A 17,291-nucleotide genomic window follows, 5' to 3' on the forward strand; every position below is an offset into this window, starting at 1 on the left:
GACATCGCTTTGTGCTGACCTTAGTACATGCTGGGAGACCTGTGATAATGCGAGTGACAATTCCCAAAGGTACACTATAAAGGATGGTTCTTGACCAATCTGTGAGCCCATACAATTAATGGTCTCACTGAAAGGTCTGTAAATATTACTCACCATCCTCATCATGGCTCATGTTCCTGGTCTTTACCCTACTAAGCCAGTATGGAATATCTCACAGGCACATTAAGTTGTTTTATGAGGGATTATGGTGAAATAAGTTTTTGTTCAAGCTCAGTGGTGAAGGATATTCTTTCTAAGGATCTTATTTTCAAAATGTAGATCTGCTATAATCCTTGCTTGGCTGCTGATAGCTGATGTGATCAGGGTACAGAGTTGTAACAATATAAGTATAAAGGTGAACTTAACTGTAAATAAGCTAAGAAATGAGACATCTGAACCAGATTTTTGCCCCCAGGGTAAAGAGACATTTACAGTAAATCAAATCATTTATAATACAAATCTTGTGCAGATGCTTTTCTAGATTGACTGGTCCGAGAAAAGAAGATACCGATGAATAGACTGAGTTCAGTGATCAGTTAAATTAAAAGTTTATTAGCTGTGTACTAGATTGAGGCAAAAAAAAAATTCTGACATTTCTTACTTATTAGGGTATTTTTGGAGACATTTAATTTTGTCTATGTTTCAGCTGCTTGACCCTTTATAGCACGAACCTTGCTCTTACAAATTGCTACTCATGATCTCATTATTATTGCTGGACTGACTGCCCTTCAACCATTTTCTTAATTTGAACATTAAATCAGATAATAAGACTTAATGGAGTCCAACTATTATTAAGCGGTAGCAGTGATTGTAGTAATTGTGGACATTTCAATTCAATGGTTTTTAATAGTTGTTTTGGGATTTCTGTTTACCACACAGTAATGTGCCATTAAAAAAAGTTTTTAAATTTTGAAATGTGCTTTCATTCGAGGAGTGCAAATAGCAGCCTGGAAAACACATGTGGCACTGTGATCACTTTAGAAAAACTGACCTAATCCAAATCCCCTAATTCCCCCAGATTGATGTCTCTTTTGCCCCCTGGAAGCAAGTAAGACTCAAACTGCATTGTGCAACAGTTTGATCCATTTCGGATATTGTGCACTGCAGACTCCTGTTCAAATTGTGTTGATTAAGCAGAGTCCGATGTACAGTATTCATATAGCTATATATATTTTACATTTATTTGAACATGTGTAAGTGTAGTGTTATACAAAATAATGTCTTATGCATTAACTGAATGCCTGGTTTTGTCTTACAATAAAAGCTTACATCTTCTAAAAGCTTAAACTGATCAGAACTGTTATTGCAATGGAAATCTTGCTTGGTCTGTGCAGAAATCAAACCGTACACACATATCGTTGCTAACAGGAATGGTGTGTAGGTGAAAATGTGTAGTTTAACATCTGTTGAAAACATAATATAATGCACCCTTCTGCATTTCCCTTTGCATGTTTAAAACAGGACACAGGAAGCAGAATTCCTAATCAGAACTGGTCCTGGGGGCAAAAGCTGTTTGATAAAGGTTCCAGTTTCAGGCACAGGCAGAACATCTCATTTTGCCACAAGACTTCTTTCACAGCAAGTACTGCTGACTTTACTATAAATTCAGCAATGTTACCTGGACAGGGATCTCTCTCTGTGTTTTAATGCTCTAATATTTGATTAAGATTTATGACTTAACTGTGATTCATATTACTGTATATTGAAATATACTCCTGGGTCTGGGTCTATAGTGGATCTTTGAGCACTGTGTGTTAGGAAACAACTCTGTCCTCTGCCCCACGTCTAGGTTTCCGACTCCTCAGTACACAGCAGTGTATCTGAGACAAGGACAGATGGCGTGATCCTTTATGAACGGTAGTGAAGCACGCTGGGGTGACTGCTATCTTTGTACACCAGTGTTTCCCTCTACTTGGCACAGCCTTAATGGGTTTTGGCTCCTGCCCTGCCCAAGGGCTCTCATTCCAGAAGCTGGGTGCTGACAGCCACCACAGCTGGATAAAACGAGGTTTGGTGTGCAGGGCAGCGGACTGGGGGTCCTGCTTTCATTATCTATTGTTACGTGTTAACCTGGCTGTCAAAAGCAATTAACCCATCACACAGCAGAGTCTCAGGAATGCCTGCCTGCAATACCTATCACTGTAAGTGTTGTAGAGTTGCACAGAGACAGAGCAAACAATTCAGGCCCTTGTAACTTTACTCTTAATACAATGTTTAACAAAGTTTTTATGTGTTGTGCTGTATTGTTTATGAAGCCAAGTGTGGGAGGTCAATCGCCTGTGAAGAGTGTGGTGCACTAAACCCAGCTCTGAGGTCCCCCACCTGTCAGGCAGATGGCAGCTATTTTCATTCCTTGGATCAGTCTGTTCATGTTCTCATCGAGAACTGGGTTGAGGGAGGAATGTGAGGTAAGGCTGCCTTGTTTCAGATGTTTGGCTATGAATAAGCGCTTCTGCAAACCTGTGGACCCACAATTACCATGCTCAAGGACAGCTGGGCCAGCATGAGTTTCTGAGAAGCTCTGTTCTGAGGAAGAGAACAGTTATGGGGCCTGGCCTGAAAAGACTGTCTTGTTAACAGAGATCTCATTAATGTGCCCCAGGTACGTTCTCTTGTATCTGCAGAAAAACCACTCACCGTAAAAAGATCCCTCCCATTCCTCAAACTGTACCAAGTGCAGGATATGAGTGAGCCATGTCCAATTTGAATTCAATGTCAGTCACGACTGGCCAACAGAAGGAAATTTCTTCCTCTCAGAGGTCAGGGAGGCAGCTTTGATATTGATAGCATCATGAAATGCCTTTGAGACAACACATAGTGATCACCGAGATTCAGCAGCTTGAACGGTATACACATTTCTAATCGGTTTCATTTTACAGAGCTGTCTTCACTCTGAAAAATACTTTGTAGTATGTTAAATATGCATAATTAAGTATTCAGATTTAAATGTCTGTTAAGTATTCAGTATTCAGATTTAAATGTCTGATACATACCAGGATTTGTAGCTTTAGCTCACATGATTGTACTATATTATATATGGATTTCGGTTGATGAAGAAATAGAATAGGGAAGTACTGGAACTTCATTGACAATGTTACTGATTGACAAAGAATTGAAAAGTATTGTTATTGGCAAACATATGTAAATTACAAATATGATACAAATAAACAAATCTTAAGTGACCAAGGATGCAGCTAACAGGTTAACATGTCAGTCACTTGTGCGGAACAATAGAGCAGAACAGTAAGTAAAATATTTTTTTTTCCCTTTCTATCTGAAGCATTTGTATATAGAAAATATGTATTTTCATTCAATGTAGCCAAAGGCAAGATCAAATCCAGAACTGCTTTGACATTAAACAAACGCATTCCTGAAGTCAGATTGTCACGGAAGCCGGTGATGGAGAAGCCGTAGGAAGGGCAGACGTTACATAGCTGAAAAGCATGAGCATATTTCAGCTGCTTCCTCGCTCTGTCCAGAATTAACAAGAGCAAACAAAAGTGCCAAAATGCAGCTGATAACACCAGAATCCACAACATACTCGTAAATGTGATGGCTCTGTGCACATCTTGCAAAAAATAAAATTCTTGGGAACAGCACTAATCAGACACTAAAAGTTTACAAAAACCATCCTGAGGTTGCCTCTCTCATTTGGAACACAGCCTGTCTAACTGTACTCTGTACTGGTACATGTGTAGTATTGTTCAAGAAGGAGCAACCAATATACCATCTCTTAAAGAAATACTGGTACTTAACTCTTCTTCACCCACCCAGCACTGCTGTGGCCTTTAAGAAAACAGCCATTGTAACCTAGCACAGTAGTGATGTACTTTGATATAGAGAAACTGTACCCTATCAAACATTTAGGAGCAAAGGCTGAGTGGAGAGTGGGGAGTTTGCTATTAAAATATCCCAGGTGATGAGGCATCACTGTTTCATGACACAGGATAGTTAAGGCAAAGGACCAAATTTTATCCTTGGTTAGGGACGAGGCATCTTTTGGGGTTATCTGGGCTATTGTTGCCCTGTGAAACCCTGCGTCCTCCCTCCCCCACCCCCCAAAAACACAGGCACGAGCAGTAATGAGAACCACCTGCCTGTGTTTAAGGAAATGCGGTCTGCATGGAATCTTAATTGTTGTTGACCTGAGTGCCAGGGGGCGAGGTTTCAATCAGTGCGCAGCACTGTACACTGTAAAGAGAGCAGGAAGGTGAACTGTTTGTGTTCCCACAGCCAAGGACTAAACAACTTTTATTCGTTTCACATAGATGCATAAAAATACATCGATTAAACCTCAGAACGGTCATGAAAAGGAGCCGGGAGTCTACAATCTCAATAGCGGCGGCGATTTTGATTCATGCATTTGGGGACAAAGCGAGTAGTGCAAAACAAAAGCAATAATGAAGAGGAAAATGATGTGTTTAGAACAGGGTTACATACACAAATAGGCACAATCCCTTGTTGTGCGCTACAGTATATATTTGCATAAGACTTACAATGGCAATTAAAGGTAGATAGCAAAGATCTATGCAGTCACGGAACGTTGAGTACAGCTCAAAAATGCTGCAATCGATTATTAAAAAAAGAACAAAAGTAAAGCCCAGTCAATGTACAAGAACAGGGAGTGCTAAACATCATTCGGTTAACAGCGATGAGGAAGAAATTGCAGCACAACATGTATTTTCTTGTTCATGTGCACACAATTGAACACCCAGTCTAAAAAAGTTGGTGTCTCCAACTTTCTTGCCGCCTTCTTCAGTCCTGACCTGTTTTCAACATGAACCTATACCATATCAAAAAATATTGGGGTACACATTGGAAAGTATAAGATTAAGATTGCATTTTCACTTATACATCTTAAATGTATTTTTAATTAGCACTAGTGAAAGTAGCTGAGAAACTGCTGGAACTGAATTTCTATCTTTCTGCAACATGCACAACTCCAACACTCTTTAGTTATACATTCTAAGGGTGCATGCTGGTATCATATTGCACTGCTTCTGTGACCACTGTTAAATTCACCGGAAAGGGGACTGCTTAATCCTAAATTAATTAGAAAGGTGGACTGTAGTTGGAGAAGTGGCCCAATTCAACACAAACAGAAGAAACTAACCTCTAATTAAACACTTGTAATTAAACTGGCTCACTGCTATCATTTACTGTACATACAATTCATACTAGATAAAAAAAACTGCCTGTATATAATAAAACTTCTAGCTAAATGTCTTTAGAAACACTGAATCATTTCCCAGAGACGGCATTCTGTATTATTACTGTAAAACACAGGGAAGCTGTGAAACACTGACTGCTCTATGATTCAGAGCTGATACTTGGAAAAACAAGTCTCTAATTTGCTTGTTCCCTTATTCCCAGTGGGACAATAGCATGCTTGAGGTTTAAAACCATCTTGTGCCTCATCAATCTAGCTCCTGCACATTCCTGGCTGGTGAGCTGGCACCACCACAGACAGAACTCCGCTATCAGCTGGACCACAACGCTGAGAACCTTGGGGAGCCCGTGCCAAGTATACAAGGAACGTGCTAGGCAGCTGTGAAGAGTGGCACACATCAAGAAAGCGGCGTATTTCAAGTAACTCCAATATGTATAAATTAGCACACCCAGAAGAATACTTTGGATAGAAAATATCTGCTGCACGTGTGAGCTGACAGCACAAATCACTCATTCCTTAATCGAATCAATAATTCTTCAGACCATCAAATCCACCTACTGTAGCTCCTGGGCTGCCTGACGCTATTCCCAGGAAGGCAACAAGACTTTGCTGTGTGTAGAAAACACTGTATATATCTGCATTCTGATGTCATTGATGGGACTACATCAAGTATTAGAAAAGGCCATGAAGAGTGATATAGGTAAAAGAAGATAGCTCCATATTCCATAAGTCTTACACTTGAATTCATCAGCAATCTGGTCTGGTCTTGCTGTTTAATTTATCACATGCATTGGACACAATGCAACGCCTGGGCACTAATGCTCTATCGCAGTTTTTATTTCTGAATGTAACCATTAGAACACATTGCACGCTCCCTTCTATCCCAGAGAAAACAGTTCTATGCACAGCCTCTTGTAGCTTGGCACATTAAAGACCACAAATGATAGTGGATGTTCAGCCAAAGCCACAAAACTGTGCACCAGAATACCTCACTCACAAAGGCATGCAAGCTATGGGATTATTGTACTTTTAATTTTTTTTTCTCGCTTCACAGGATGAAAACAAGACGCTCGAATGTGGCGGTTTTATTGCTTATGCCAGAAAAAAGAAACAGTTTTGTTTTCCAGCTCTTTCACATCGGTACCAAGCACAGTTGCACAGCAATGAACCATCTAGCCTTCTACGCATCTCAAGAAACAAAAGTCCAGTGTGCTCATTTAAATGCATTATTTTGTGCAGGTCATTGCCACTGGTGGCTTACTTGGATCTTAACTAGAAAGCACAACACCATATTGGGTGAGTATTTGGGACACAGAAGATGAGCAATATCTTCACAAAAAGGACAGTGGTTTCTACAAGTGGTGGATCCTCAGATCAGCAGGCTACTCACAACCATACAAGCACATTGGGTCAAATGGTTTCCTCTTGTCTGCAGCCATTTAATGTTCTTATTGAATCACTGTTCTATCATTCATCTGTGTTCTCACAGAGAGAGAAGAGCAGAGACCAGTAGCAGCCAGCTCCCTCACAGTTTCAGGCTGGGATGAATGTATTTTCTTTATTTCCTGTGCTTTGACTGACATTACTGCAGTGTTGCTCTTCTCTGTTGACACTTTCCACTATTGTCAAGATTCCCTGACGAGTGTGAGCCTTTTGCCCCACACTGCCTCTCTGCCTCCGTGTCAGGATCTGCTTTTGTTTTCTATTTCACAGGGTCAGTGTTTGACAACGCTAATGAAATGTTTCCATTCTAGATGCATTTTTTTTCCATCACTTGCCTTCCAATGGATGTCCCACTGGCTCTGCTGCTGGCAGGGTTTCTTCTTCATGAGAAAGAAAGTGTGCGTCACTGTCCCACAGGCTGTGGCCATTTGTAAGAATACCATAGCACAGTATAGAGGTGCACCTTTATAAGAATCTACTGTGATACAGCAAGGTACAAGCACAGTGGCTTTATGTTAAAGGACAGAATGGCACTTTAAAACATGATACAGACCAAGCAAAAACCACAGTAAAGTAAACTCACATCACAAACATGGTGAAACCAGAGGGACACTGCAACACAATTTCACCATGGCAAACACACATGAGAGCAAGACTGCAGAAGATCTGCACAGTGCCAACCAGAGTGAAACATGAACAGCATACAGTGTCATACAGTGATATAGTAATACAGTGTAATCTAATAAATAATTGTGGGATCTTTCAAACATGCATTGCACTGTACTCAAAAGCCCAATGAAAAGGCAAAATGTTCCGAATAATGCAAGACTTCTCTTTATCTTGAGAAGCCTTTTCAAAAGGGAACTGATAGCGAGGCAAAAAGCAATCTAAGCATGTCTGGTAGCAACTCAACTGCTTCTCTGATAATGGTGTGAACTTGATGCTATCAGAACCACAGAGCAGCTCAGAGTCTCAGAATTAATTTATACATGTTTACATACATAACAACAGGAAAATATGGGTGGGGGAAAAGATCGCTTATCTTTGCCCAGAACCAAACCTTTCTGAATTGCTGCAGTTCGCGGCAGCATCGCTGTGTCAATGCAGAGCCGGGACCTTTCCCTTGACTTGCAAACAATAGGTGCCCCCCGAAGCATCGCCAGGCGACGCAGAAGGACACAGCTGCAATGTGTCTGTCAGACCACCGGGGTGACAACCCTGGGCACAGGCATGCGGCAGGGAGCCCAGCAGGCAAGATCAAGGCAATATACAGTACGACACACGCAAGAAGCCCGCAATAACTGCCGCAGGGAAGATGGGCTGCCATTCAGAAAGGTTTGGGACTGAAAGCTGAAAGCATTACTCAGAATTACAGCTCACTTTGGATGTCCTGACACGGGCAACGCAGGATCACTGGCATCTGTCGAGCTCATTTAATATTGCCTTGCACTGCCATTTGGCTGTGAGTCTACATGAAACCCAGTGATCCAGATGAAATTCCATGGATCCATCCAAATCCAGCAGCATAAAGACATCCCCAGTGGAGAAAGAAAATGTCAATGTCAATGATACTATATATAGAAAGAATCGTTTAGTTCTCTTTTAGTGTTTCTGTTCAAGCAGCTCCAGAGATAAATAAGGAAATAACACTGTAAAGGCACAATTTTCTAATGCTGACACCTCTATCTCTCTCAGAGGCACAACATAAAAATCAAATTATTTCAGTAGCACGTTGTCTGCCACATAATTAGAAAAGGAGTACTGTACAGTGACTGCAGGTATGATTACTGTAAATACTGTAGGTCTGCAGAAGGATCAAGACTGTACAGATATCTGATTCATTAATACCCTACAGTAAGTAACAAAAATATTATTTGCTGAACTGTCCTTAATTTCAATTATTTCACTTCTAACCCCTAAGCAAAGTTCAACATTGCAAGTGGCAGCAAAAATGTTCAAGTGAATTAAGATAAAAGTAAGTGGCAGTTGGACATAATTTCTGTTCCTCCTGATGGAAAGGACAGTACATAATGATTTAATGTATGTTAAATTATTTTTGATACAGTTGAAGGGGCAAGTAATTGGGTCTCACACAGTTACCTCTGTAGTAGACACAGCTGGTCAGGAAACACTTTGGTCAGGACACAACGTGCCAATACTCGCAGAAGTATAATTCTGAATTCCCATCTGTACACTGTATTTTCATCACCTTTTCTTTGACACAGAATTCAATCAAAGGGTAAGTGAATGAGGATGTGTTTAGATACTTTAAGGATTGTCAAGGTTAGGTATACAGTAAATTATATGAGGTTTGGGAAGTTAAACCTTGGAGTTTAAATCTGTAGTAGAAAAACTACTGTAAGAAAAAGGCAACATAATATTCTACGACCAAAAGTCTGGAGACAGACAACAAAAAGGATACACTCTAGAGGTCTGGCAATATTTCTTACCATTCCAGTCAAAATCTAATTTCACAAAGGTCATGATAATCATTATGATGTGATAGCATGATTCTCTTTTTTACCTCCGCCCCAATAAAACTATCAAATATCTTGATCTGACTTCATATTAACACTGCTGAACGACCCTGAACAATTGTTTTCAACTGAACAATTATTGTAAATAAGAACATTTTAGGTAATATCATTAATCACTGCTGTCATTTGTCAATAGTGTTCAAAGCAAAGAACTTTGAATGCAGTTCTATTTTTGCCCTCTAGTGTCCTGTACACATCTTCACTCCAATATGAGCACAGAGATCTGCAGGACAGCCTCTGGTTATTCTGGCAAGTCAGACACATGATTTTGTCATTGTACTGATCTGCACTCACATGACAGAGACCCAATGGCCAAGAAACAGCTCACCACAGAAAAGGACAGGCTTCACTCACCTGGAGCCAGATATCCCCCACTGTATCCACTGTGCTGGAAATAGCAGGTATAGCAGTTCTTCCGATGGTACCGATAATTAGTGTTTCCTGAGGCACAGATCATGCTCAGCAGGCCCCCGAAAGACCAGATTAAGAACAGAAAGTGCCCTAGCAAAGCCATTGCCAAATGATGCTCAGCTGCTTCAGAAAAATAACTGTTCTCAAAAATGCATAAAAAGAGAGATTGGATAAAAGCGCAGTATTGCTTGAAAACAACAACTCGTAAAAAAAAAAAGTTTGTCAGTTACATCTCACAAACCGGAAAAGGTGAAAATAATACTGATTTCTTGCGGCCAAATTGTCCTTCAGCTCATGCAGAGTTTGCTTTGGCTGGCTCACAGCATCTGGAGACAAGAAGAGGTACTCAGAGTGCTCAGAGTCGCTCTCTCTCTCACTCAGCTGTGAGCTGACAGACATATGAGTCCGATTTTTCCCTCTCTCTCTGCCTTTCTCCACAGGGCTCCAAAACCTCCTCCTCCATCTCTTCGCCTCCAGTGTCCAGTGTCTTTTATTCCCTCTCCCCTCCCTCTGTCCTTCACTCCTCCCTGCAGGTAGGGCCAAGCCCAAGGAATAAAACAGAGCAGCAGCTGAAATGTTTCCAGTCAACTGAGTCACGGGAATGACAACACATTCCTTATTCGCAGGAAGAAAAGAAGAACGCCAAACAAGTCAGAAATAAAAAGACTGAAGCCCAGCTATTTGAAATGCACAGTTCTCAAGGTAATTGTCTATAACTGGCAAAGTAACCTTTATGATAGCCCTCTTTATAAAAACAAACTAAAATATTTAGGGGAAATGTCATGTGCTTCCACTTTCTTTCTTATTACAATGTGAGAAATATTATGGAATCTTTGGTAATTTTTTCCAAACTTGAAACAAGCTTTAAACACTTAAAAACAAATATCGTATCTGACTTTCACAAATGAAGAGGACCACAGGGATGTTTAAACTGGGTGATAAATCAAATCTTCACATCCCAGGCTTAAAAGTAATGCATTCCTTGTTTCTGACCAATGCATATAAAAATGGTTTACAAGTCTGCCTCAGAAGATCACGTGTTGTGAACACACAAGTGCCTTGCTTGGATACAAAGGGTGATGCTTGTTGTCTCTAGCAAGAGAGCTCACACACTGAGTCCAAAATGAACTGTGAATTCCTGGGCCACTCTATTGTCACTCACTGCCCGAGCCTACATACACAGGAGTGCTATGTTCCAAGCCTGCTGGGGTCTGGGCAAATATACCAACTATATATGCTTTTAAACTCCAATAAGTCTGCTTTTTGTTGTCTTTGGTCATTGTTTTCTACTGTATTCCAAAAGACTGCTCTGAAAATTTAAATTCTACATACAAGAAGGACTGCTTTTTTTATTGCAACTTTTGGTTTTAGCATTTATGTCAGAGCTAATCAAGTCTACCTTGAGGGTAACAGTCCAGCAGGGTTTGCATGTCTCAGGAAGAGGACAAAATTAGCTAAATTAAGGCTTAACTGAACCAAATTAACCCTCCCAGAATGGGACTGTAGTTGTTGATGATTTAAGGAGATTTGCAAAACCTACTGGAATGTCATCTTCAAGAACTGAATTTGTGGAGCCCTGACTTATTATGTTATACAAGCACAGTGACACAATGGTCCACAATGGCCAGGGAACCAAAATATTGTTACACTAAATATTAAACTGTTCCCAAGGTGGAGTTCAAGAAACCACTAGCCTGATTTCAAAGTAAAACAGTCTGTATTTATTACCTAAGATACAGCAGTGAAGTACCAAATGGGGTTTTAAATGGGGTTTTAGAACAGGGTAAAAAGCAATGACATGAGCTGGATATGAGAACAGCAAGGACAGACAGTAAAACTGCTATCTTACCGTGGCAACCTCACTGTGGTGCTGGCAAAACAACACAAACTATAATACAGCACAGATCATAATAAAAAACAATTTCCTTGCAATTGCTGAAAGCACCTCATAAAGCAAAAACAGGCTGAGATCAGAATGATTTGCTCAGATCCTACCAAACACAAATAACAAATCACTGTCTTCAGCTAGCATTGCCCAGGTGCTTGTACTGCAGGGTCCTGCTTCAGTCTGAGACGAGCAGGAAACGCTAAGCTGGCTTGCTGGACACAAACATAGCTGAACAAAAAGGATGAGGGGAAACAGCCAGTCCAGGTGAAAACAGTCTTTGTCTTTGCAATCCAAATCAGTCTTTCCTTGTCTTTCCTCTCACAATGACAGGGACAGGGACAATTATGCTGCTGGGGTAATGAAGAGGGGCAGGGTGCTAACCTGACAGCAACATCAAAAGTACAGCTTGTTAGGGCTGGCTCCTGAAGGGCATGGCAAACCAAACAGGACCAGACTCACGGCAGAGAGCAAAGAAAGACTGTGTCCCTGAAGGCAAACACAGGAGAACATTACTTCTCCGGTCCAGGGCAAGTAAAAATGACTGTACTCCAATGCCAGTAATCTCAAAATCTGAGGTGCTCAAGCTACAGGGTGGATTTCCACGGTCAAATTAACTGGGAGCATAGTTTTTGTCACTGTCAAATAAACTACTGTACAAGATTTTCTTAAAAACATTTGGCAAGTAGCTTGCAATTTCAAGCAAAGACACACGTGTGCTATCTGTTTTACTCATTCACAAGGAGATGGAATAGGAATAAATTTGGAATACGTTTAGAATTATCAAGAGTTCTTTACTACAACTACTAGTATTATACTTTTTACCCATCTACTGTATTTTTAATAATTTTAATATCTTTAATAATAATGGCATAGTCCAATACAGGGTCACAGTGATCTTTACAATATTTTTTTTCACCAGTGGAGTTTTGTTTTTTAACATGGTTGTTGTTGCTGCTGCTGTTCCCTGTTTATGTTTTTGGTGCTTCCTTAATGTCTTTATATGGCAGCAGAGAGGCAAATAAGCATTTCATTGATCGCACCGGTGCATATGACAAATGAACTGAAGTAAAATGTAAACCTCAGCTAGTGCTTTTACTAGAGTGTTTCTTTGCATTTAGGTATTGATTTAATGAAAGAGCCTTGCACTGGCTGTTTCACCAGATTACAGTTTGCATGCTTTTCTTATGTGTCCGATGGAGCATGGGTGATGATTATATTGATCAAAAGGCCTGTAAGTGACTCTTCCTAATGTGATCCTATTCAGATCTCTGCCTCTGACATTGCCCATGTCTGCTGAACCCCATGTTCCTTCACAGGGTCTGGAGACTCTCCCAGCAACCAAGGCCACAGTGTAGCTTGAGGTTTTGGAGTGGAGCCCCAAGTCAATGGTGTTCCTGACGCCCTCATTTCCCTGTAAAACCTCAGCACAGTTAATCTATATTGTACTGGCACTGAAGGTTCAATCAGTCCTGATTTAGGTGCTAACTAAAATGTACTAGATAGAAAAAAATGAACTGACATTTGTTTGAATATACTGTATGCACTAGCCAATCTACTATGTTTAGCTCAAAGCAAGAGAAATAAGGCAAATTAAAAAAAAAACAGAACATTAACCAATTTGGTTATGCAAAGTGCACTAGTGTAACAGCTCTGTTGCTCATTTACTGTAACTAGAACATCATGACATCATTACTATTGCATGCAAGAGTACATAGCGTATCGGACTGCTTTTGCACGATCCGATTCAAGCTTTGCTCCAAGGAAAAGAAGAAAAACAATTGCATGCTGCACAGTCAGGCAAGGCCAACGGAATTTGAAACGACTGCATTAATTGACAGATGGCATCAAACTAAGGCAATCCTCATTAAAGTTACTCCAAGAGAAAATGGTGCTCAGGCTGCATTGCTCTGCCTGCCCTCCAAGTCTTGTTCAATCCCAGGTGTTTCTTCATGAAGCTCAGCAAGGTGAGCAGCCATTAAGCTCCCAAAAGAAGCGCCCTTTCTGCTTTGACAGTTTGTAAGGCACATCCTGATGCCAGATTGAAGACCATCAATTTTCTTTTGGCTTCTTTTAAGTTACGGATCTGCTGACGCAGGCCAGCGTATCTGAGCTGGAGAGAAAGGAGGGGAAGGTGAAGGGGGGATGTTGTGAGCTGGCAATGACTCAGGTATTCTCACTTTCGACGTTCAGGCTGAGGAACAAGCCAGGCCATCAGGCACCCTTATGACAAGAACTACAAGAAACCAGTGCTGGTAATAAGACTTGCAGTTCCTGTTTCCATCCGTCTCATAGAAGACAGAAGTCAATGGTTCAAATGGTTCAAGTCTTTATTTGAATGCAGCTGAGATAACTTCATGAGCTGCACCACTGTAACACATGTAACTAAGGACCTGAAAATGTGTTCTCCTTCACAAGGTTTGTTCAACCTGATTTCAAGCCATTTTGGAAAAACAACATTTTGTTCAATGCCTTCAGGCACTGATTTGGAAACATTCTGAAAAGTTTCAGAATCTCTAAAAGCTCTAAAGATCTAAAGTTATAGAACATTTAGTTAGCAACAAATTCTAAAGTTATTTCAAATTAAGACTATTTTTAATTCTAAAAGGACAAACAAAAAACACATACTCATTAGAATCTGGACTGAAAGATGACTCTGTGAATTATGAAATGTTTTTATGCACAATCACATTTGTAGTCAGAGCCATTCGTTACTGTATGTTTAGCAGAGTCCTCAGTTCAGTTAGCTGGCTTACTCTGTGGTTTCTCCAGACAGCTGCCAGGTGTGCCCATGCAATCACCAACACCAAATTTACTGCTTCAAAAACTGCCAACTCCTGGCATTGTGCTCTGTTACCAAATCTGCAGGCTGCGGACTGTAGACATGCCTGCCCAGCGTGGAAAGCAAAACTTAAACCCAAAATTCTTTTCAGATGTCTGTCTCTGCTTGGTGTACTCTGTTGCTTTTGGTAACTGACGTCTATCTGTCAGTTTGATAGGATCTTCTTAGGAAAGCAGTGCCCCACTGTTTTTAAATAACACAAACTTAAAACAGAATTGAAAAAATAATATCCATCTCCCAATTAGAGTGATGACTGTAGTTTGGCTCAGAATGACAGTCTGATAGAAGGTAGAAGAGGAGAAAGTTCCTCTGAGACTTTGAGAAAATGGTTATTTTGATTTGTTAAGGCACACTCCCAAAGCAGGGATACGTACTGTGCAGGAAAAGGAAATGAAAAACAAAGTCAACAGGTAAACATCTAACAGTGAATATTCCCCCACAATGTAAAAGAAATTTGTGTGAACACATTATAACATTATGATTTGTTTTAATCACGGCACAAGGGAAAACTACAAATCAGTCAAGCAGAGAGAACATGTGACAAGTTCATTAGGAGTCCAGCAGGTGGAGAATTTTCAGTTTCAGTAGCAAAATAAATTGAACTACAATGTCAAAGAAAGAGGAGTTTTGGTGTCCAGGCTGGGTTTTAAAGGCTTAAGAAGGAGAGGTTTAAAGGAGTCTACTTCAGCAATGTGGTTCTTTTCATTAGCCTGAAATGTGATGATTGATCTAGAAGAAAACATCTTTAAATTAAACTTGGGGGGAAAAACAGTTTTGATTGTGCTGCCCCAAACTTTTGCTCCAGCTGCCCATGTTCCCAGTTTCCAATTTCCACTGAACTGAGTCCCCAAGGATTCACTCAGTAAGAGGATGTCTTTTTATTGAACTGTACTCTCTCCAGCAGCTTTAGAGCTATTGAAGCCCTTGAAAACACACAAAGCCGTCCACAAATTCTCAGGAATGGGATCAAAGTGGCCCTGTCAACAAGATGTTGAGATTGCCAGTACTAAATTCAAGTCAAGTGTACCGGGCATTTCTGTAGAACACATTATTGCCTTTGTTTTATAGGCCCTGTTCTTCACATGCATACAACAGGTTATTGGCTGTGATTTATTGTGCCTATTCATTAAGCTTTAAGACATGAGTTGTATGGTTAAGCTTTCTGTTTGCTTTAAAGCCTGCTGCTAAGAATACAATGAAATCTAAAACTGGCAACATGACGCTGAGGGTGTTTAACAGAGTTCTAAAACATGATTATCGCATTGTGAAAAAATGACTAGGGAATAAATCTACATTTAAGCAGCTCAAGCTAAAGGCTTGAAGTCCTGTCTATTGGCAACGGAGTCTCCTGGATCATTTGTTTCCTTGTGTAAAGTTAATCGTACTCCACTGGTGAACTCAGATTTATTTTACATGCCAAAATACAGTGAAAATCGCATATGCAAAGCCACTGAATGAATATCCATGATTTATCAGCCATTTCTTTTTGAGTAGAAGAGGTGCCTTTTCTAGAATTGTAGTGTCAACAAGAAAGTGTGTGGTAGTCTCTTTCATTCAGTCCATCCTGGGGTAACACCTTCAGTATTTTAAAAGGCTCTCTCACAAGAAAAGAGGTCTTTCCTATTGTTTATTATGTCTCTGCGTTCACAAATGAAACGAACTATTGGGGTCGATTGATTAATGAGGGAAATGAAAGAAACCACCACATGTTTCAAGCAGAAGATGCCAAAAACTAATGTAAACCTTCCTGAAAACTGAAAACCCCTTAATCTCTAATGAGTAGCAGCTTTCTGAACCCCTGCCTCTAAGCTTGGTTAAATACTAATAATAACACAGGCCTGTTATTAACTAAGGCCTGTGGGCAAAAGCCTTTGCTAACTGGCCTTCTCTTCCGGTTATCCAAAGTCAGCCCCACAGGAACACAAAAAAAGCCATATGTTTTACATACAATGAAGTTCACACAAGGATTATTTAAAAACCCATACAATTGCACATGACTTTACACATGACTTAAGCAAGGCAAAGTTAATGACTGTAAATGTGTGTGGATTTAATTCTCTGCAAATAAAGAGGAAATACAGTAGGGACATACAGTATGCTCTGAGTACCAATCTACAAATACTGAACTACTCGGATCACTACTCAAATGTTGTTGCAAACGTTTTGTTGATCTTGTTGTCCTAAACAGAAGACTTAACTAAAGACAACAAAACATTTGCAACAACTTTTGAGTAGTGATTTGATGACTGATAATATTTCAGATTTGAAATATTAAAGGGGAGATCTGTTTGAAATCAGTCATCCGCAAGGGTTTTACATTGAAGAAAGTATTTTAAAATGTCTCTAAATCATGAGTTAAAGATTAATGAACAGGCTGGACTAATTTCATATCCACTGCAATCATATTAATTTGTTTTTGTGCAATAGAGGCAAAGCCTTTCTTGAGACGCGCATCTGGAAATTCCCCTATAGGGGCTCTAGTCCACCAATTTCTGAAGATGCCTTAATGGATATGAGAAGCAAGATATATTTTTCTAGGTCCGTGCTCACCAAGCTCTTCCGACAAACATACTATTTGTCCCTCAGCCAAAACCCACCATGTTATACAGGAGATCACTGCATCCCACCATTCACAGAATTCCACAAAGCTGAAACACAATATGATTCATAACAAACAAGAGAGCCGGGCCATAATACAGAAGATGCCCTAATTTATCTTGCACGTGGTATTTTAAAAATACAGAGCCTGTTTACTCTAAGGAAACGAGAGGCAAGTTTACCCTTTTAAAATGCAGCCCACCCTGTGCAAGGAATGCAGCACGTGGCAAATGAGCCAGCTTCAAATACAATCCAGAAATTCAGCTGAGAGGCTCAGATCACATCATAAACACAACAAAGCCAAGGGTCAGCGATCAGGATATAGACTTCAGAGAATTTGCATCACGCACTCACTGCCTTGTGGGC

At 40.3% G+C, this 17,291-nt stretch overlaps 1 protein-coding gene across 2 annotated transcripts in view; it reads right to left on the reverse strand.

Moving 5' to 3' along the window:
* Nucleotides 1-17,291, reverse strand: part of LOC148817542 (uncharacterized) — a 130,234-nt gene that overhangs the window by 42,460 nt on the left and 70,483 nt on the right. The window contains exon 1 of one of the 2 annotated variants that reach the window (XM_088938430.1): nucleotides 9,544-9,820. The exons of the other annotated variant lie outside the window; for it this stretch is intronic. Within the exon in view, the coding sequence (XP_088794556.1) occupies nucleotides 9,544-9,703 (160 nt within the window). The 5' untranslated portion in view covers nucleotides 9,704-9,820. Of the gene's footprint in view, nucleotides 1-9,543; nucleotides 9,821-17,291 lie in introns of those variants that run through there. 2 annotated transcript variants of the gene reach the window in all.

This window comes from Atractosteus spatula, chromosome 20 (genome assembly GCF_055471065.1).
Source record: "Atractosteus spatula isolate fAtrSpa1 chromosome 20, fAtrSpa1.hap1, whole genome shotgun sequence".
NCBI lineage: Eukaryota > Metazoa > Chordata > Actinopteri > Semionotiformes > Lepisosteidae > Atractosteus > Atractosteus spatula.